The sequence below is a fragment of the Anguilla anguilla genome, chromosome 9, assembly GCF_013347855.1.
Source record: "Anguilla anguilla isolate fAngAng1 chromosome 9, fAngAng1.pri, whole genome shotgun sequence".
Classification (NCBI taxonomy): domain Eukaryota; kingdom Metazoa; phylum Chordata; class Actinopteri; order Anguilliformes; family Anguillidae; genus Anguilla; species Anguilla anguilla.
The window spans coordinates 28,554,403-28,575,835 of NC_049209.1; the positions used below are offsets into that span (position 1 = coordinate 28,554,403).

General features: G+C 40.5%; 1 protein-coding gene, 1 long non-coding RNA gene and 3 other non-coding genes across 5 annotated transcripts; all 5 read right to left on the reverse strand.

Moving 5' to 3' along the window:
• Positions 1-9,242: 9,242 nt before the first annotated feature.
• On the reverse strand, positions 9,243-12,544 carry LOC118236360. The gene is made up of 8 exons (XR_004767019.1): positions 12,470-12,544; positions 11,844-11,878; positions 11,341-11,401; positions 11,110-11,143; positions 10,763-10,803; positions 10,288-10,411; positions 10,023-10,104; positions 9,243-9,578 (listed from the first exon to the last, which is right to left on the reverse strand). It is a non-coding gene; the product is annotated as an uncharacterized LOC118236360 (long non-coding RNA).
• On the reverse strand, positions 9,664-9,736 carry LOC118236795. The gene has a single exon (XR_004767079.1). It is a non-coding gene; the product is annotated as a small nucleolar RNA SNORD31 (small nucleolar RNA).
• Positions 11,218-11,282, reverse strand: LOC118236793. Its single transcript, XR_004767077.1, has one exon. It is a non-coding gene; the product is annotated as a small nucleolar RNA SNORD29 (small nucleolar RNA).
• On the reverse strand, positions 11,500-11,572 carry LOC118236794. Its single transcript, XR_004767078.1, has one exon. It is a non-coding gene; the product is annotated as a small nucleolar RNA SNORD31 (small nucleolar RNA).
• Positions 12,545-13,555: 1,011 nt separating the features above from the next.
• On the reverse strand, positions 13,556-21,044 carry LOC118236359 (N-alpha-acetyltransferase 40-like). Its single transcript, XM_035434652.1, has 8 exons — positions 20,671-21,044; positions 17,006-17,101; positions 16,505-16,557; positions 15,986-16,081; positions 15,575-15,733; positions 15,243-15,326; positions 14,982-15,059; positions 13,556-14,794 (listed from the first exon to the last, which is right to left on the reverse strand). The coding sequence occupies exons 1-8, from the start codon at positions 20,674-20,676 to the stop codon at positions 14,650-14,652; spliced, it is 717 nt and encodes a 238-aa protein (XP_035290543.1). The 5' UTR covers positions 20,677-21,044; the 3' UTR covers positions 13,556-14,649.
• Positions 21,045-21,433: the final 389 nt, after the last annotated feature.

Here is a 21,433-nt window from a genome sequence, read left to right on the forward strand (position 1 = left end):
ATACGGTCTTCTAAATAAGGATGAAAATAGGAAGAAAAATGTATTTGTAGGGAGCTTTTCACTGTCAAAGGGCTTTGTAATCAATAAGAAAAAGTATCAAAGCAAATGAAAGTCAAAATCAAATAAAAACATAGGTGAACATATATAGAGCTACATAAATATCAGAAAGTTTTCCAGAATATATGAGTTTTAAGATCTTAAAGCTGTCATTTCATTGGGAAATCTACAGGTGGTCCAGCAGGGAATACCAGAGACAATGGACCAGAAAGGATGACCATCCATGGTATGGAGACAAGTTTGAGCAACAGACAGGAATCTGGAGTCTGAAGCTGCTTGACTTCATTCAGGGTTGCACAGATCCCTTCTGGAAGGCCCTTCACGTACCAGGGCCTGGTTTTAGTTAAAAGCAACCATTCTGGCTAATTTTTCTACAAGGCTGTATACATCAAAACAGGTTAATCCTTTATGTAAAGGAGTAAAAGGTTTGTCTGCTGCTGTAGTTCATTACTATCGGCAAAGTAGAGGAGCGATTAGCCTAATTAAATAAATAAGAGCAGAAGTAGTCATGAAATCCCAAAACAAATCAGATCATTTTGTGCACGCCTGACCTGAGTGAGGGTGGGTTCAGAGACTAGGTCTGGGTATCCAGGATTTGGTGCATTTAAAACCTCACAGGCCAAGAAAAAAATATAAAAAATCTATCTTGCACAGCCTGTGCAAGGATTCAAAGATGGGAATCATGTGAGCAGAATGGTTTTTTTTCAGGATCTTGGCACCACTCAGATGTGCACTGCAGTAAACCCTAGAGAACCCTAGAGAAGAATAAGGGATGGAAAACGTGATATGATGTTTTGTAGGTCTTATGCTAGAGTCAAAGTATTAGAGACTATTGAGGACCAATGGATTAGAAGCCCGTGTCTAAAGAGGCATATTTCCACAGTTTAATTAGCAATGTGTGAAGTGCCTGCTAACAGTGCTTCTGTTTTACTGCAGTTCCACTGGATATAATATACTTCTTAGTCTTATCTCTTCCAGGAATTAACCTAGGTCTTGTGTAAGTAATATATAATTCATATATAACAGTCATCTGTATTAGTGGAACAGAATTTCATATTGATTAACAGCTGAAGGGGAGTAAAAAAAAATATTCTAATAATAAAAAAGATTAGTATATAGCCTTATATCAGTATAAGGGATTCCACATGTTACAAAGGTTACCCGAGATCTGGTCTCTTCAAAGGTAGCATAGTGCTTTCAATTTGATATGTAGGAGAAGAATCATTTAAGACATCCCCACCGAGAGCTGCATGTTCTCATAGGCGAGGTGAAAGGCTTGAGTGATCTATGGGGTTAAAAACAGCTCTAATGTCGAAAATGAATAGGACACAAGGGCACACAGCGGCCATTCATATGTCAATTGCAACCTTTACCAGAGACACCTCAGTGCTGTGCATGGGGTACACGGGGGTACTCAGCTCCAGCCCTGGAAAACCAGTGTATACACTGTATACACAGTAAAAGAAAAATTCACGTGGATACATGTGCAGTCTGCAGCTGTATACATTTATTATATAATTATAATGTAATTTTCTAGAAATAGAACCACTTCTCTTCTAATGTACAATGATGAACCTGAAAATTAAGAGCACAAAAGTGAAGGCAAAGGGCAAAAAAAAAGAAAAAAATCCCCCTTTCCCCCTTTCCCCCTTTCCCCCTTTCACATTCATTTTCTCCTGAGAATCCAGCACCAGGTTGATTTCCCTATGATGGACATATTTCCTGTCCAGTGCCCACATACATGGATGCCTAACAACATCAGGCAAAGGGACTGCCGATGAAAACTAGCCTTTTGGCTAACTCAGGTACATTTACATTTGTTTAAAATGTTGATTATTGTACATTGTCCCTTTTCAAATAAAGAAAGAAAGAAATAAATGCTACCTGCCTGCTACAGATATTAGGGTAAGTGTACTACCCATCTACCCAGGCAGCACCCAAATTACTTTGGAAAGCCCATTTGATTGGAAAGACTTTATTAAGTAAAGTAATGTATTAAAAGGAGCAGAGGTCATCTGTGGAGCTTGAGGCACATGTGGCATTGATTGGCTGTGCTATTCCCAGTTTCAACAACCAGAATGACTGACACAGCTATTATTTCAGAGCACGTCGTTTTTGCGGTTTCAAGTAATTTATCATTCCTTCACTGAGTCTTCAAGATTCTCAAATCAATGTGTCTACAGTAAGGGAACTCTCGACGAAAACAAGAGGCGTCTGTGGAACGTTATTTTAGATCTCTCAACTCTTACATTCTTGCGGAGCACCTGATACCGATAACATGATGAATGAGTTCCCAGCTCCCATCCAATGATATTTCATGCCTCCTATATTTAGATATATGGAGGCTCTACCAAACACACTTTACCAGTGACAAGCAAACATGATAGCAGGCCCTTCATATTTCTGACGTGTTTGAAATAATCTTCAGCAACAAAGGGGTTGTTTAAATGTGATGATTCAGTACATATCAAAGAAACTGATTTCACAGCTTAAACATTATCTATCATTTAAATCACTGTCATTTTTTCAACTCAATTTTTTTTTTTAAACTAACTTTTGGGGGAACATTGAAGAGGTTCATATTCTAATGAATCGCACTGATGACGTAAGTTTTCTATTAGTTTCCTTACTCATACTCCTGCAGTGCAGTTCATCTAGAAAATACGAAAATACTTTTCCTTCTGATTATCAGGTTTATTCAAAATTATTATATTAGCAATACATCCATGAAATCATCTGAAATGACCTGCCATAGCCTTCCAGCTTTACAACATTGCAAACACTGAGGCAGTTAGCCGGACATGCACATACTTCCTCTACAAAATCAGGAGAATGCAACCATTCTTCACTACCGATTCAACCATGCTTTTGGTTCAGGCTCTGGTCCTCTCCCACCTTGACTACTGCAATGCTCTCTGCACTAGCCTCCCTGGCTCTGCTATCAGGGCTCTGTCATCAGGACCCTGCAGCCCATCCTGAATGCTCCTGCTCCTGCTCGCCTGGTTTACAACTTCAGAGCTGTAAACCAAAATCACTCTCACACCATCCTCCCCTCCTCACTGCCCTCCACCGGCTACCCCTCATGCTCGCATCAAATTTAAAACCTTGGTGCTTGACTACCAGGGGGACTGACCCTTCATACCTTAAGAAGACCATCAGACCGTAAACACCGGCCAGACCACTCTGTTCTGCAACCTTGAGCCTGGATCCTCCCCCTCTCCATGTCCATACTTTTCGGTCACATTTGCTGTCTGCTCTGGCCCCTTAGTGTGATGGAATGAGCTTCCCACAGCACTCAGAACAGCAGAAATGTTGGCCATCTTCCAAAGCTGATCAAAGACCTGCCTCTTAAGCCTGCACCCCTTCATTCTGGGTCTTCCTGCACAAACTGAAAACCACTTCAGACTGTACCTTAACTCCTCCACCCCTCTCTAGCACTTTTATCTAGTCCTAACACCTGATTAGATGTAATGACCTTTTTGTTTTCTGAGCCTGCAGTTCTTTGCTACTGTTCATATAATAAAGATTAATATTCAATTTTATTCAATGTTTGTACATTCTAGGTTGATGTTCAACAGGGTAGTTGACACGCTGTCAATCAAGTTTGCACTTATTGCACTTGGGCAATAACTGCTCTTCTACCCCTGCATTGTATTTATCTCAACACAAGAGTGTCTGCTAACTACCAGTGAAGTACTGTATTTCCTATAATTTCACTCATAACTATTAATAATACTCGATTGTATTTACAAAGCACTTTTTCTCATTTTAGTCTTTACATTAATGAATCATCATCAACAACAACAACAAAAACAACTACAATCTCCCAAAGGAAGGCTTTGAAATTGTATCATTACGTTACTGAGCATATTTAGGCTTTTATGAGAGCTGTCCATCCTAGGAAATGAATATACTGTTTGTATAATTATAACATTACATTTTGTGTTCACTGAAAGCTGTGCACTGCAAACTGTTTTATCAAAGTCCTCATTATTTCACACAGCTACATTTTCCAGTGACCATAGTGCAATTAGTAAAGCAGTTGCCTGGGTGAGCTGGATAAAGATCAGAGATAAGCCTGGTTTAATTGGCAGTCATTTGCGCACAAAATTGCATAAATTTACGGTGGGTGGCATTAACTTATCTTGTCTTAAAACGTACCAAAGGACTGTGAAACTAATAAAATATGACATAAACGCCATTTTAATTTAATGCTGATTAATTTTTCCTTCTCAAGATAGATGCTATCCTAGAACAGATGGACTCCTCTTTCCTGCAGTAAATAAGACATCTTCTTATGTTACTAATCTCAAAATCTGCTGTACAGAAGAAAGGTAAGGATATTGTTTCCATATATATTGTCATCTTTGCAAGTATTACACTTCATCTGTTTCTTATTGTAAAAATGTCCCTGCAATGTGTTGTCCATAAATAGAGAGATTTGCTGTTAACTTTGTTTTATCTTTCTATAGCTGGGTAAGTCAAACTGAACTCTCTTTTGGGGTGTTGACCAGGGGAACAAAGGGAATGCAGGGTAGGGAATGCAAAATATTTTATAGTCAACAAGATGTAGGGGATGATGAGGCATCCATATGTGGTGGACCAGTTCTGTGGGATTTGAGCGGCACACCTGGGTTAAAACCCCCGCCATTTTGAAACGTGCCATGGGCCTTTGAATGACCACAGTGAGCCACGGCCTCCGGTTGAGTGAGCCAAATCTCAGCCAAAGAAAGGCTCCTTATAGAGTATACTGTCCAATTATTGTGCTAGGATGTTAGATTTTTACTTTTGGCCCAGAGGGAAGACTGCCTCCTTCTGGTTGAGCAGCACCTCTTCCCGTACAAAGTTTTTTAGTACAAGAAGTCTCCCATCCAGCCGTTTACCAAGCCAACCTATGCTTAGCGGTTTGACGTAAAGAGTACAGGGCAGTATAGCTGCTGGTTAAACAGTATTTGAAATTCTATTGTCCACAGAGAAAATCCACAATGCTAATGTATTATTTTGAAATGACTGTGACAATTTTGCTTTTTACTCTGCTATCAAATTTTGAATGTTTTTCACCAGGTCAACCTGCCTCCATGAATGCCTGGAAAATATGCATAACAGTTGAGTAATCTGTGTTAGTTTGCCATGAAAGAAAGCAACTTTTTCCGACATGGAGCTTTGAGTCAGCCAAGCTTTCTACTTTAATGAAATGAACTTCAGCGTAAGGTGATAACAGGAATTGCATTCAAGATACCAGTACATGACATGACATGACAACTTCTGTAAACAGTTCTGTTCTGAAATAAAACTCTAATTTTACTACTCTCCTACTGTACATGTTCCTTTTGTGGGAAGTAGTGGGTAAATGTAATTAAAAACGCACCTGTTGTTTGTGGTTATTCAGCCTGTGAGATCAAGTGAAATTTTGATCTCACATCATTCAGTACTCACATTCTCACTGTCGCTAAAAACCAAATGAGCTTCCTTTGCCCAGAAACAGTCCAGTGACACTACAGCAGGTGGCTGTTGTTAGCTGAGTGTGGGTCTGGACCTTGGTCCTGGTATCCAAGTGAAACAACTTCAGCTCAAATCCCGTTAAGCACATTTTCACTGGGATGCGTTCTGTGGATAAATGGATGAACTGTAGTGAGTTTTGTTGAGTGTAAACATTCAAGAGAAACATAGACTTGAAAACGGAGGAAAACCACCGACAGTGGTTTCAGTTCCTGAAATGAGGGATTTGGATCAAATGCTGTCTTAAAGGGCAGCTTTTTCAGTAAGAATCATTGTGAACATGTCTCACAACATTTTCAATTTTACATAAACCCATAATTCAAAAGACACCACCAAAGGAACACTGTCCAATTGGACAGGCCTTCAAAAGTTTTGAAAATCAAATGTTTCTGTGAACTGGTTTATTCTTTAGCGGCTTGAATAATAGTTTATTGGGGAGATAGGGACATCTGGTGGAAGCATAACTTGGCTCTATTTCAGAACAAGTAAAACTGCTTTTTCACAGAACCCTGCAGTAGCTGTGTCTGAAGGGTTGTAGACCTGTCAAGAGAAGCCCCTCATATGGAGAGAAAATATATACACAGCAATAATATTTTAAATGCTAATTTAATTGTTCCATTGTAAATTGGCATTTGATTTAAGGACTTGGCAGGGCCATAATTCAATTCACAGTCAACACCAATAAGACTATAAATTGCAAGCATATCTTTGTTTTTGACTTTGTAATTTGACACCGCGTGCAAAAATATAAACGGGAGATAGTTTCTTTTCTATTATGCAACAGAAGGCCAAGCTGTAGGGTACAACACTAAATCAAATTATGTCAAAACAGACTGACTAATAAAATAATTTATTGGAATTGGGGAGAAAAACGTTTTTACCTGGAATTGCGTTTCTCCTCCCTCCAAAACTGTGCATTGATCTTACAGCATAAATTAAAGGCTTATGCAAGTCTCATCTCAAAAAACAAATCACACCACTGACAGCTACTACAAATCCAGAAAAAAAATTTTTCTGTAAAGTACAGGTTAACTCTTTCCAGATATATACCATACAAACTGAGTGCAGTCTAATTGTTACTCTTTTGGTTTATCAGCTTCTACAATACATAAATGTCAATATTAACAAATAAAACCAAGATAAACTATTGCTAAAGCAACTATTTACAGGCAGGACATTATCTGTTATGTCTCCTGGGAGACATAACAGATAATACCTTACAGAAGTCTTTTCAGTGAACTTGGTCTGGATATTAATCACTTTTCTAAGAACAAGTTGTTAGAACAGAAGTGCAATGACTTGGAATAATGAGCTTGCTCCGGACGTAGGCATGTTAATTACGCTGTTTTCAGGTCACCCAAATATATTTCCCACAAACCAGCGAGCCACTAGGTGAGTGGTGTCAATCCATTTTGTGATTTAATGGCAACTTTGTCCAAGAACTAATTTACAAGAGCTTGTTTGAATTGGCATTGTTGATAAGGTAGCAAGCTACAGTTGCTATAGACTACTCAGGTGCTCTTGGTAAACATGATTTACTGTGGTCCAGTATAGCAGCAAACCATCACAGCTGTTCAAAAACATTCAGCCTGAAAAACTAGTCAGAACAATATGCAATTTTATAGGCCTAAAAATTATTAGCATTATTTCAGTCAGTGGTTACACAGAGTGGCTACCATAAATGCAACAAAAGTTGGGGCAATTTGTTGTAATGATAAAACAAATAACTATTTTAATGCCAACACAGTTTGAAATGGCTACATTATTGCCTGCCAAAAACAAGTTTGCAGAACATTTGTTGAAAATGGATTGCACATCCCATGGCATTGTAGAATTCATGGACATCCCCTCTTTAATTTACCTGTGCAAGTCTATTGGAAGGTGATATATCAGTATGAACAAACACATAAATACTGCACCATATTTCCTATTCTCAGAAATAAGAACTTGTCTGTTTGCCAGCCCTTGAACTGCAGAATGCACTCATTTTCCAAATGAGAGGATTATGGGAATACCAAATGTTCCTCTGCTCCCTTGAAACAGATGTTTATTGCCCTCTAGTGTTCAGTATAAGAAAGTGGTCTGCGCAATTGCCCTCCTATGCAGTGATGAAACACAAATAAAACATAAAACTGATGGGTGTTGAGCAGAAGATGAACCTAGCGTTACACTATATTTGAAATAAAAAAAATCATTTTCAGGGCCCCTCAATCCACCCTAACACATAATCAGGTGTAAAAAAAAAAATTTAAGAGCCTGTTTCTTTGCTCTTCATTTATTGTATTTTAACACTCACTTGGGCATTTTGTTCTAGTTTGAGTAACATTGTCTGCACTTCTTGCACTTACATCTCTTCAAACTATATTTTCCCCCTCTAGGAAATTACTACACATCAGGCCCTGACCACTGCATTTTTGTTTGCATTCGTAATTCACTTTGGATAATGTCTGCCAAACGATTGCAGTCGCAGTCTTTCCCAGAGCTGCAAGCTGGTTTCCGTTTCAAACTTATCTTAATTTTCAAAAAGCTGCATTCACCACCGCAGGATCACTCCTGAGACCCATGTGCAGTCTGCAGATGCTGCTTGTGACCTTAGCCAAGTTGTATCAAATGAATGGCCAGGCCAAGTAAGAGCAGAACTCGTCATAAAACCCAGAAAAGGATAGGCCATCAAGTACCCTTGGTCTATCCCTACAACTACTGAGCCCGTTTCAGTAATAAACTAAACTCCTCAAAAAAAGTTTGGAAATTTGTGTTTGGTCGATCATATCTGTCGTTAGTGTTATTAGGCATTCCATTAGGCATCCTCAACCCAACTGAACACTTGTGGGATCAGCTCGGGCGTGCTATACGTGCTAGAGTGACCAACGCAACCACGTTGGCCGACCTGCGACGAATCCTGGTTGAGGAATGGAATGCCATCCCACGCGTGACCAGGTTGGTGACCAGCATGAGGTGCCAGGCTGTTGTGGCTGCGTATGGTTCTTCCACCCGCTACTGACTGTTTGTTCAATGAATAAAGCGCAAAATTACCAATGTCTGGTTTGTTCCTTGTTACTGAGAGTTCAATCATCCAACCCCACAAACAACTCAAAACAGTCAGGAGACTCTACCAACAGAAGAATACACTGGTTGACACTGGCATGGAAATTTGCCACATGTCACTTAGGACCCTACCTACATAATCAGCTATGCTGCTCATCCCACAAATGCATGATCCTTACAAATGGGACATTGTAAGGGGAAATGAACAGGCTTTCCAATGATATAACATACATGCTGATAAGTGACAACAGACAGACCAGACACAAATTTCCAAACTTTTTAGACAGACAATACAGCCTATGGAAGGCAATTTTACTCCATCCCTTCCCACCCACCCCAATACTGCTTCTGAGTACCTATATAAATACACTTCCAGACTGGAAGTGTATTCATTTAATATTAAGATTTGCTTAAAGGCAATCTGATTTGAGATGCATGCACATATGGCCTGGCAAGAGAAACCAAGCACTGCGTGTTACTGACTCAGAGGTCCAAAAACAAGGACTACAAATACAGCCCAAGGACTACAAATAGATTCCAAAATCATTTGTGAGATTAATGAGAATCCTATTAAAATCTACATTACTTGCTTTGCTGCAGTAATTCTAATCTATTTGGAAGTAACCACTCACCATCTTCAGTAAATTTAAGCACTGAAGCTTTGGACAAAAAGGTTTATTTAGGTTGATACATGTGCGATCATCATTACTCAAGAGAAGAACACAGCAAGGAGATTACCAAACACTTGAAATGAGTGCTACAACTCAGGAGTATAACTAGCAACAGTCAGAGTAATGCACCTCTTTGGCAACTGCCACATACTGGTAATGGACTGTACCAATTTAATGCACACATTACAAATAATGAATTACAGCAAATACTAAAAGCTACTCCGTCGTATTCTGGTTGTCACTTGGTTTGTTTCATTATACCATCTCCGTTCCCAATCATCCATACAGAGGAGTGTCCCTGGGGCCCTGGAGAGAAGGGGGGGGGGGGGGGAGAAAAGAAAGACATTGAAGAAACTTCCCAAAATGCCTGAGCTAGCAGTCAGTGCACACGTGTAGATCAGAGGGGTACCACTCAGTCACATAACATCAGACTGGGGCGGTAATCGCATCTCATCACCTTCACACCAGAACAGAATTCCCAAAATTTCCCCCAGATACCAATAATCCAAACTGCACAAATCTTTTCACCCAGCAGTATTAAGCTTTTACTTGATGTTCAGAGGCATGACTAAACATTTCATGTAGGCCAATACAGCAGTTGCATTTACGCATTAGTCCGTTTAAAAATATTTAAATTAAAGCACTGCATATTTCTTGATAGATTACATGCTAAAAAAATACATATTTACAATGACTGACATTACTTAATTCCACAAAATGCATTTACAATAGCAGCTTGATAGCTCTTACCATCAAGTCATTTCCCCTCCTACATGACCAACACTGGATGTCAGACAATGAATGTGGACTGGCCAGTACCCTTCAAGGATATCTAGGGAAATGGAAAGCCATAAGTAAAGCAGCACACAAGCCTGCACTATTACAGGGTCAGATTAGAGGTTCAGATTTTCAATTAACATCACCAAATTCAGGCATATGCTTGTCTTTTGAAAATTCATCATTTATCCTCAGAGCAGACTGCCGTTAAACGACAAGCCTTTGCTGGAGTTCTTACCCGGAATTTGAAAGCAAGGTTTCCACAGTCAATCCAATGTTAGCTGCGATTCAACCATTTTGCTCAATGGTTCAACCCAGCTTCCACAGCACTCTGAGGATCATTCCACACTGCACATGTACTCCTGCAGATTAAAAAGACACTTGTAAATTCAGTAGTAAAGTCAAATTCAGCATATCACTGCCACCCAGGTTAGTGATATGACCAGTCAGTCATAGGGAATCAGACTGGGGTGGTAATGGGCATCTTCATGCCATAAAAAGCAGGGGCCTCATTTCAAGCTAAGCCAACAATCTTTACTGCATATGTCATCGGCACAACTCCATTCCCTGCAGGCCGGCATGTGCTGGCTTTGCGCAACTTACTCATTCAAAATGATTCACTCCTATTGACTACAGTAAAACATTCACCAAGGAAAAGTTTGTCCATTAGAATCTGGATCTTTTTTTCCCCCTCTAGAAATGTAGATTCTCACCATTGCTACACCATCACCATTTTCAGTCCAGACAACGGTTCCTGTGAATAGGATTATAGTCAGACAGTGAACGTCACCATGCCACAATTCTACTAGCTACGGCACTCTGCAACAGTCAGAATAAAATAAACTCATCAAGTGTTCAGACGAACGAGATTCCAATAGATAGATCATCATGTGCAGAGGACTAATGCCACAGGGAGCAGTCTGGTATACCCAAGGCTCTTCCAGCCATATCTGCACAAGGGTCCACACCTCTGGTCCTGAAAAGGCATACGGTCTGCCATTTTTCAGAGCCAGTGCTGTAGAGCCGTGGTACTTTCTGGCAGTTTAAGATCTTGGCTTACCATGAACGTGACTGCCTCCCGATCGCTCGGACACCTGTGAAGAACGGCATGAGTCAGCACAGCTTGACATCGGATAATTACCCAGAGCACGATCTGGAGTTGTGTACAGTCGCTCAGTTGTTCATCTCTTTTCACATTGGTTCAAAGTGAGCTAGATATTTTAATCATTGGGACTGTACAAATAATGACAGGCTATGGATGACAGAAGTAGTGGGTGGTTGTTAATCTTACCTCTGAGCCACATGGTCTTCAACACACCCCTGCAATTCATTTAGGGGGTGCAGGAGTAAGTCTGAAAAATAAGAGGGACCATTAATGTTAGTGTATTCAGGCTGCAAGTACCTTTATTTTTTTTTAAATGCCAAAAAATGTAATTTTACAAAGTACACGTGTAGATCAGAGGGGTACCACTCAGTCACCTGAAATCAGACTGGGGCGGTAATCGCATCTCATCACCTCTAGACACTGAACAGAATTGTAAAATGCAAAAAAAAAAAAAAATCTAATTGATGCAGTACTACAGTCTCTGAAAAGTTCTGTAAGCATACATTCTGAAGGTACACTAGATGGGAATTTTTGATTTAGGAGTACCTTTCACAGCAGAATACCAATTAAAATTCATACTGGGAGGCTAGAGGAGCATAAGGAAGGCACCTAATGCCTAAAGCACATCTTTAAAACCCACGGTTGTTGAAACAAAAAGTTTAGCAGGATTCAATCTTGGGTGTACTTACTTGCGTTGCCCTTTCCAATCAGCATGGTCACCTGCCTGAATGGAAAAGAAAAATAATATAACGCATGGCGGTATGGGTGGACTAGCTTGGGAGAGCACAAATGTTCAACTACTTCTATACGGTCCTTTAAAATTAGTTTTATTGCGATGAACGGCAGTTTCTCGTCAGAGAAAATAGTTTGCAATCACAGAAATTCAGTACAGGTCTGTGAAAGTTATCATCACTGAGAAACGTTCATTAACACCCCGTGGACGCTGCATGACCATGCGCTGGCTATTCCGCTCAACTTAATTATCACCTTCATATTGAGCACTCAAAACAAAAATACTGACAAAATATAACCTAGCAAAAGTATTAAGATGGTTTTAGCAAGAAAAGGGACAACGGGAAAAGGTAATATCACCGGATGGGTATAGATTGAGAACTTTCATGCACGCACGAGTAATATGTAGCTGCTACCAAGTAGTACGTTATATTTTCCCACGCGTCTCTATTAAACGAATGTTAGCAATAATAACATGAATTATACAAGGAAGAGGAAAATGAAGGTTTATCACATAACATGTACAATCAAATGTAGGTGGGGAGAAAAACAAGAGTATTAGCGCATGTTAACACACACTTACCTAACGCAGAGTTCGGCACAAAATGAATGACTAGCTCAAGAAAATCGCTTTTATTTGCTTGCGCTACTTACCCCGGAAGTGTTCTCTTTGAAAGGGACAAGGAGGCTGGACCTGCTTGGGCTGGACCAATCAGAGGAAGAGCCAGTGCGAGAGCGCCAACAAGGTAGATTTTCTGACCGGTGTCTGCAAGAACGAAACAAAAATTATGAAGAGGAATTTCATTTTGAACGGAAATCAGATTTTTACCCCAACCTTGTCACACGTTTTCTTATTTTTACTTTCAGATTAAACTTTCAGGATTATTTTTTAAATAATTTGTTAGTAATGGCAAGGTCGTCAAGAACATACTCTACTGAAATTGGAGGTGTGCCAGTAGTCTTTATTTAATTACATTTTTTACACGACACTAGCTCCGCTCTGCACTGCGCTTCTGTCTACATACTGTATTGATGTGTTAATGAGCATCGATCAAAATCAGACTGTAGATCAAAACACAAGTGGGTTGTATCTACTGAACTTGTATACGATCCACCTTTCAACCGCAAAGTGCTGCATTTTAATTCTCTGCATTATTTGCGGAAATAAAAAAGTGAAACAGGAAAGGCTATCCAACGATAATTGGCTTTATTGCTAGCAATGAAGATGGATATTACCCGATTATTCTTTTTTTCTTAAAGTATGTATAATTATGAATACATGTTATAAAATGTGTTTTAAAATTTTTGTTTAAAAGCTATACAATGTATCTGCTCATGTATGTGTAGGCTCCGGAAACAACTGTACAAACGGCTTTGGAGTTACTTGAACTGTATTTTCCTGCTTTAAACCACAAACACCCGAATTCTCTGATACCTTTGTAAAGCTCAGAACCTCTTTCTAAAATACCCTTCATTACACACAAAATCTGAAATATAATCCAAAAGAACACTTAAATTTCCCTCAAGTATGATGACCCTCTGCTTTAATTCACACTCACCCCATTCTCACAGAATACATGCTGATTTTCTCTTAATGTGACAAAAGATGTCACAATTGATTATAAGAATGCAGGAATTTTAGGGGATCCTATTCAAGACAGTAAGCCAGTTAGAAGTTAAACAAGTTTCCTTTTATTTGTAACATACAAATAAAACACCTACAAGGCAGACATATTTCTGGTTCCCTTCATTTTTACATGAAATCTAATAAGCACATGACTGTAAGAATCTTAAACATTTCTCACTGTAAATGTTTCGTTTTTGCAGTCAATTGTTCACGTACAAAGGCAAATCAGATAAGAAATATTTTTTTTCTATACTGTACACACCAAAAACTGAGTAGGCAGTAAGAAAAAGAAAAAAAGGGGAAACAAGGGACAAAGGTTCACAAAATAAGAAATAGTTTGCATGATTATAAAAATATAAAATGAAAAAAAATGTAACAGGCCCTTTTCTAAACTTAGTATAGTATAGTCCTCTCTCTCATGATACCCTATCTCCTACCTTCACTGAATCGCCCCTTTCCCTTACTTACGAACCCCCAAACTCTGCTTTCCACAACACCCCCTTTCCAAACCAACCTTTTTAAAACATACATCATGCATTTTCATAACCTGAGAGATGAATCCTGCGTTGCTGAGATTTTAAGTTGCAAAGAATTCCAAACAAAAAATACAAAAGATATCACACCCAACATTCATTATTCCACATACTTATCAGGCAATTGACTTCACATCTGTCTTTTTGCTGGCTAGTTATTCTGAAAGAACAGTAAAAAATAGGCACAGGAATAAGCTTTAATTCCTGACATAAGTTCTGGCTGTAGTTTTCTATAAGCAATAAAAAAGTTTGTTGTGAAAAATGTTCTGAAAATCCAATGGGCTTCTTCTTACTATAGTAAGAGAACATTGCCTCTCTTTAAATCAAATGCCAATCCTCTGTCTCCTGTTGTAATGCATAAAACTGGCAACTACAGCACATTTAAAAGAAAATGGGAATAAAATTTCCACATTTAATAGGATCAATGGTCATTCTTTGGGGAGTGTAAAATTTGTACATGTATTACAGGGGGTGTAAGAGGTTTCTATGGGAACACATTTATTATAGACATTGGGAGAGTTTATAAAGGAAAAAAAAGGTTGTGGTTTGGTCTGAGGCGGGGTTGTTTCTATTTGGGAAATAAGGCACCCCCTGCCCCCTCACTCAATGGCAGCACCCCCCGCAGTGCCCTCCAGTGTGCCCATGACCTGCGGCCTCCCCGAATTTTGTCCGCCGACTCAAAATCTCGTAAGTGCAGTCGTCCCCACAGCAGCCGGACATACTGGGTGAGGTGTCATCAATCTCGAACCTGAGGTAGAGAGATGGGGTGAGGAAGCCGTATTTAATCACCTCATTGATTTGCACACAAGGTCATCCATAAGAGCCAGATGGGAAGAGACTCAGAGAATGTCATGAAGAAAGAGAAGAGAAAGGGCCAGTGATGTAAAATGAAATTTAAAAAAGGAAGAGATGTGGTGAACTGTGCTAAGACTCACTGTAAGGCTTCTCTGAAGAACTGGTATGCACCGAGGTTGTGTTTGAAGACCGTCAGCGTCACCTTCCTCATCTGTGTGCTGGAGGGAGACACAACGGAGAACGGCTCAGTCCCTCTGAGAATCTGCATGTCACCGTGTGAACTGTGTTCCATTTGCTGGTATAGGCATTTACATTGCATTACTTTACAATCACTTTATGTCGTTCTTATCCAGTTGAGTTGGGTCGCTGATGATGGGAGTCCCTTCAGCTGGAGGCCATACCTGTTGGCGATCAGCTGCAGTATCTGGATTAGGAACTTTCCAAGGCCTTTCCTCCGCACTCGGCTCTCCAACTGAACCTCATAACTGAAACACAGAGTTGCAGCTCAACCACACGATCAAGGCTCACGGCAGAATTTACATACTACTGCTCTACACCTCCATTATGTCACCTCATTGGTTCAGCATTCTTTGTCTCTGATAGCTCAAGCGTTCTCAATTGTTTGAGCTACCAAAGGATAAAGGATAGCTACCGACTGTTTAATATAATGTTCAGAACACATTAACATCTAACGTGCGCCAGACTACTTTTGCTCAGCTGCTATTGCACTCACCAGTAGAGCACTTCTTCCCCACACTCAACGTCAAATCGAAAGTGAGAGAAGGCGATGGGGGCAGAGTCAGGGTCTCGAGCAAGGAGGTACCAAGCTCTCTCATGCTTCATCTCTTCCCTCTTCTCCCTTTCTTTCCACCCCCACTCACTCTGTTCATAACTAAGGAGAAGGGGCACAGAGGTTGGATAAACAGACAAAAACCAAATGTACAAATGTACCATTCCAGAGAAAATGTATCCAAATGTACCATTCCAGAGCATTCAAACAGACAGGCAAATAAAGTTAAAAGTCTTATTTATTTTGAAGTTAGATCAGAAATTCACTTGTTTGCTTTCACACTTCTCTGTCTTTCTCTAACAACTCTCAGGCATTTCCTTCCCCTCTTTGCCCCCACTCCCTCTCATTTCTTACAGAGATTGCATGTTGGCTCTGGTCAGTTCATAGGCCCACTCCACTGTACCGGCATCCAAAGACGAGACACGCCTGCATTCTATATGAAGGTTTAACCTGAAACAGACGAGAGCAAGTGCATAAAGATCAACCCTTTTTGGGTCTTCTCCTCCAAACGTGAAAAAGGTTTCAGGGCAATCTCTGTCTTTACACACTTTCGCCAAATTTGTGCATGTTAACCTTGTTATTCTAAAATGTGTTCGGCGTGACACTCATGTGCTGTTTTCTGTGCAAGAAGAGGTGGATGTGGCTACAGAGCCAGTGGTTGAGGATCAGATTTATGGTTTGTTGCTAGCTAGCTAGCTAGCCACTGCAATGGCCCAGATACAGCGAAGCAAGAAGACAAGTCAGCAAGAGTGGGCAGGGTTAAAGACGAAGGAGAAGACTTATTTGATAGTAAACACAGGACCACAGCAAGGCTAAAACATCCTGCATAAAATGCCTTTAATACCTATACAGACTCTGGACAAGCATTCTTACCCGTTTCTGTCATACTTCTTAAACACAGGGAATGCAGCCAGAGGATCTTCAAGCTGCCAGAAAACAGAACTATTTTATCAACAGTTCATCTGGGTGCCTTTGGCTGAACATGCCTCGTGATATGCATAAACATACACCTGTCACACTTATGATATTTGGAAAAATTTATAATCATAAGCTAAAGCACCACAGAGAATGGTATTACTGAGAGGAGGGACCACAGCTGAATAGTAAAGGTTTTCTATGCAAGTACATCTGAAAACAGTATGTGAAGCCGACTATTTGGCTAAGTTCAAGGTGTACACTACAACTCCTTAAAAAAGCAGAAAAATTGTATAAGTCTTTAAAAAAAACTATCATCTCAGTGATGGAAATTAACTGTGTGAATTTTCATAACTAAGTATGACAGTTGTGAAATGATTGTGACTGCCCTACCTACGCAACAGGTCATGTTTTGAATTGCGGTGTATGGCTAGCAGCAACAAGAATCGGTTCTCTTACCTTATTGGCTGCCTCCACCTTAGCACACACAGCGTCCATGGCAGCTCGCTCCTCTAGACGTCTCTGCTTCTTCTCCTTCGCCCGGTTCGATTTCCTCTAAAGGAATGGAAGGCAAGGAGAATAGGGGCAACCCATTTAACATTAAGATCTCTGCTGAGCCCAGTTGTTATTTAAAATGCTTTACACCTCACAGAGATCTGTAGCCAGTTCTGCATTTAGTGGAAGAGTACCACATTCAAATGTATTCTACACCAAGAGAAGTAAAAAAGGCCACATTCCAATATAATTTTTCCCTCCTAGTACAACATGACTTCTTCTTGCTATGTGATTGTGCACTATGTGTACCATTTTCTCTTACATCCTTAATCACTTAATCAACAGTTCAGTATTTACACATTGGCCTAACTCATGAACCCACTTCAAAGCTGTTTAAATTTGTGATCCTGCTGGACACAGACACGATGCCATTGCCTAGAATGGATACTGTAACAGGTAATCCCATAATGCTTTTACACACAAAGTTTTGTGTGGCATCTTGACTGCAAATACGGATACAAAATGTATGAAGAAGTGGAAGAGGACGGGTTGTGTATTTTTAAGTGGGGGTGGGGGGAGGAAGTGTGAAAGGTTTGTAGATGACAGTGAATTTATGTTATCCTAGTATTCTGTGTTCATACCAGAATCAGACAATTATACAACTTTAAAGTGGGCTCCACGGGTTAGGTTAGTGTGAAAACTGAACAGGCCTACAGGTACGTCATAGTTGGACAGAAATAAGCATGGGATGCAACAGGAAACAGCAGGAAAAGACACCATCAATTATATTGGAATGTGGTTCCTTTACAAACCTGAAGAAATTGTATCCTGGTGTTACAATATGTTAGACATGATGCTCTCAACAAGACAGCATTTAAACTAATGAGTCAATGTGGGGGAAAAAGTGAGCCAAAAAACGCTAATCTGGGACTCTAAATTGCCCGTCGGTATGAACATGTGATTAAAAGGTCTGCAGGCCCTGTGATCTGTGGGCCCTGTGATGGATCAGCAACCTATCCAGGGTGTATTCCTGCTTCTCGTCCACTGCATGCTGGGATAGGCTCCAGCACCCACCCCCCAGCAGACTGGGGGGGGGGGGGGGGGGCAGGCTGGAAGTGTTTGAACACTGACACAATTTTTGTAGTTTTGGCTCTGTACTCCAGCACAAGAAATTTGAAATGAATCAATGAATATACGGTTAAGGTGCAGACTGTCAGCTTTAAATTGAATTGCCATTTACATCCATATCTGCAGATCCACGTACAGCCCTTTTTTATAAATAGGCCCCCATTTTAGGGGAGCAAAAGTAACTGGGCATCTGCAATCCCACCTGAATTCGGAATGTCCCATTTACAAACTATGTACAAGCATGCTCACACGCAAAGCAGGGGCGGAGGCTCAACCATACGCGAGCAAGTCCAGACAGTCAATAGTTGTCACCAAAGCAATGAACACCGCTATCCCGCCAGACTGAATTCCTCACATACATCCCTTGGGCGACATGAGGCCAATTGTGTGCGCAGCCCCAGCGGGGGCTACCAGCCACAACCACCACTGGCCATATTCAGTCCCCAAACCATGGTGCTCAGTAATGCACTGTAAGCAGCGCTTTTACCACGAGAGCTACCCAATAGTCCCAAAGTCGTCATATTTAGTATTTGGTCGCAAATCCTTTGTATTCAATGACTGCATGAAGTCTGCAAAGCATAAACATCACCAGACGCTGCTGGGTATCTTCCCTGGTCATGCTCAGTGAGGCCTGTACTGCAACCATCTTCAGTTCCTTCAGTCTTGTCTTCAGCCACATCATCAATAAAGACATGTGAACCGGTTCCAGTGGCAGCCATACAAGCCATTCATGCTGTTACACTCCACAACATGCACCAAGATCATCCAAAACAGATCCCGTGTTAACACAGCTACCTATACAAACACACCTCCATCTCCCACTGACCTTCATCTATAACACACTGTAAATAGAATGTAATACAGTAAGGCAGTCCTGCTACATGAGCCAATTACTGTTGAATTGTAGGGGACCCAGGGCTGATGTACAGTAGCACATGTTTTTCAGTGGAGAAGTATTAGTGCTGTAAGTGTCAGCACCTCAGGAATGCAGCTGTCCTAAAGAGGTGCTATGCAAAATATAGCTGTGGGGAACACGCAAAATCGCCAACATTTTGTACCAAGCCACACTGCTATTTCTTTCCACTCATAGTGCTTGTCAGCAGTGACCCACTCTTACTGGACTGATCAAAGACATTTGTCCACTTCTCTCCAGTTATACATGTTCTCGCCATGCTTCCAACATGGTTTTCCCTTGGTGTTTGGTGCCTTGTTGCCACTAGCTACTAGCTAAAAAATAAATAAATAAATACAGCTTGCCAGAACTGGACTCACATCTCACGGGCACTTACAAAGAGCATTTTTTGTCTTTAAAGCACCTGCCACATTCCAAGACCAACACTGTAGAACCCAAGTATCATTCCAGTACACACAATGTAAACTTCAACAAGTCATACTAAAATCCTAGCAAGCTTACTGGGATAAAAATCATACTGCGCATACTCTAGGCTGAAATTCGGTCCAATACAGACTCCCGATAGGACATGACTTATTTAGATAAGCCAAAACGATATGTTAATAATACTGATAAATAGGTTATACTTTATTGACCCCATGGGGTAATTTGTCCTCTGCTTTTGATCCATCCAAGCTACTTAGAAGAAGTAGGTGCCACAAAGTAGCAGCCAGGTACCAACTCCAGTTCTGAGGCCAGTGTCTTGGTCAAGGGCCAATGCAGGAGTACACCTACCCTGACACAGCCTACATGCCATTTTGTATTTCTGCTATTTTGATTCAAATGCTTTATTATGAACTATGATACACATCAAGGAGACTTGCTGCACGTAATTCAGTAGTTTGTTTACGTGTGTGGGGGAGGGGGGTCCTAGATATACTGCTAATGTACAAGAAATTGTAAATTTGTAGTATATCTAGGCTTTCCTTTCAGTTTAATCATTCAATAAATCGGTCAGTAGCTGTTTACAAAGAGGTTTTTACAAAAAAATGTGTTACGATGGCATGAAAAAACCTCTAGAATTTACCTGAATTTAAATAGGGGTAATACAGGCTAACCTACCAATGAGAAAGAATGTGACATGTGTACATACCATTGAGCTTGCACGATACCTAGGTGATGTACCGTGCACCCACAGAAATTCATTTCTCATTCTAATTAAAAAATACGTTGTTGCATTACATCCATTTATATACATATATATATACACACCGTAATATCAGTATGACCCTAACAGCGCGCTTCTAGTGGCCTAACACTAAAGAAAAAAAATGGATTCCACCGTAATGAACAGCGTAGGAAGTCAAAGGACATCGAGACAAAATGTGGAGAAAAACGGAGAATTGAGTAATGAGAAGGAAGAGAAAGGGATGTGAAAGGAGGCGGGCAAAGAAAACCTTAAAGGGGGGTTAGTGTTACTTTGCAATCTTTGTCTCCCTCTCTCACATTCACTCACTCGCGGATCATGATTTCTGAACGCACGTTCTTTGTTCACACTGCTGCACGCATTTCAGTCTCCCTTCACACGGACATAGCAAGAGAAACTCACCCCCATATCGTGGTATATAAGCGATCGCCTCCACGCTAGACGCTATATGTCTTGTATTCAATAGTTGTTTTGTGTGTGGGGATTGTTTTATGGAAGAATAACGAGCATAAATAAAAGTTGCTGGTTAGCGAGACAAAATAATAACAAAACTGTAGTAGCTGGCTACCAAGCGAGCCTGCTACAAATCGCCCCTAATCGCGTTTTATTGTTCCTCCAAATTGGCGACAGGAGGAGGGACCAAAATAAGCTCTATTCCCCTTTCTTTTCTCTCCCCTTTTCCTCCCTCCTTTCTCTTTCTCCTGTGCCCCGTTGAACATCAGCACGAGTACGAAGGGAGAGAGAGAAAGCGCTTCCTCTTTCCATCTAGAGTGTTGGGGAAATACGTCACGGGCTATAGGGGTCAAGTTGTGTCTTGCCATGCTTGCTTCCCGAATATAGATCTTCTGTCTTACAGTTCTGTCGTCTTAGGCCAGAACTTACCTGGTTTTGAATGACATAAATTTACTGCTATGCCGTCAGAAATGTGTAAGGTGTGAAAAATGTGGGGTTAATCATGGGATTTGTGCTATGTATGTTAGCATAACGGCTACAATCACTTGCGACCCACCAGCTCTTTGTTGCCTAACAAAATGCACTAAAGTGACATTCACAGCTTAAAAACATATTCATGTCCCCAATAGCAAACTGGTTAATACTATTAGACCATTATTAGAGATTTGAGATCACTAGCCTCACTTGGTAAGATTACATTTCAGCCTGGCTA

Bases quoted from the DNA above. Each gene is read 5' to 3' on its own strand.
- LOC118236359 (XM_035434652.1), bottom strand. The intron at 15,734-15,985 runs GTAAGAAATGAG...CCTTCTCCTTAG, and splicing joins AGAGCCAACATGCAATCTCT to TTATGAACAGAGTGAGTGGG. The intron at 15,327-15,574 runs GTGAGTGCAATA...TCTGTGTTTCAG, and splicing joins GGGGAAGAAGTGCTCTACTG to TTATGAGGTTCAGTTGGAGA.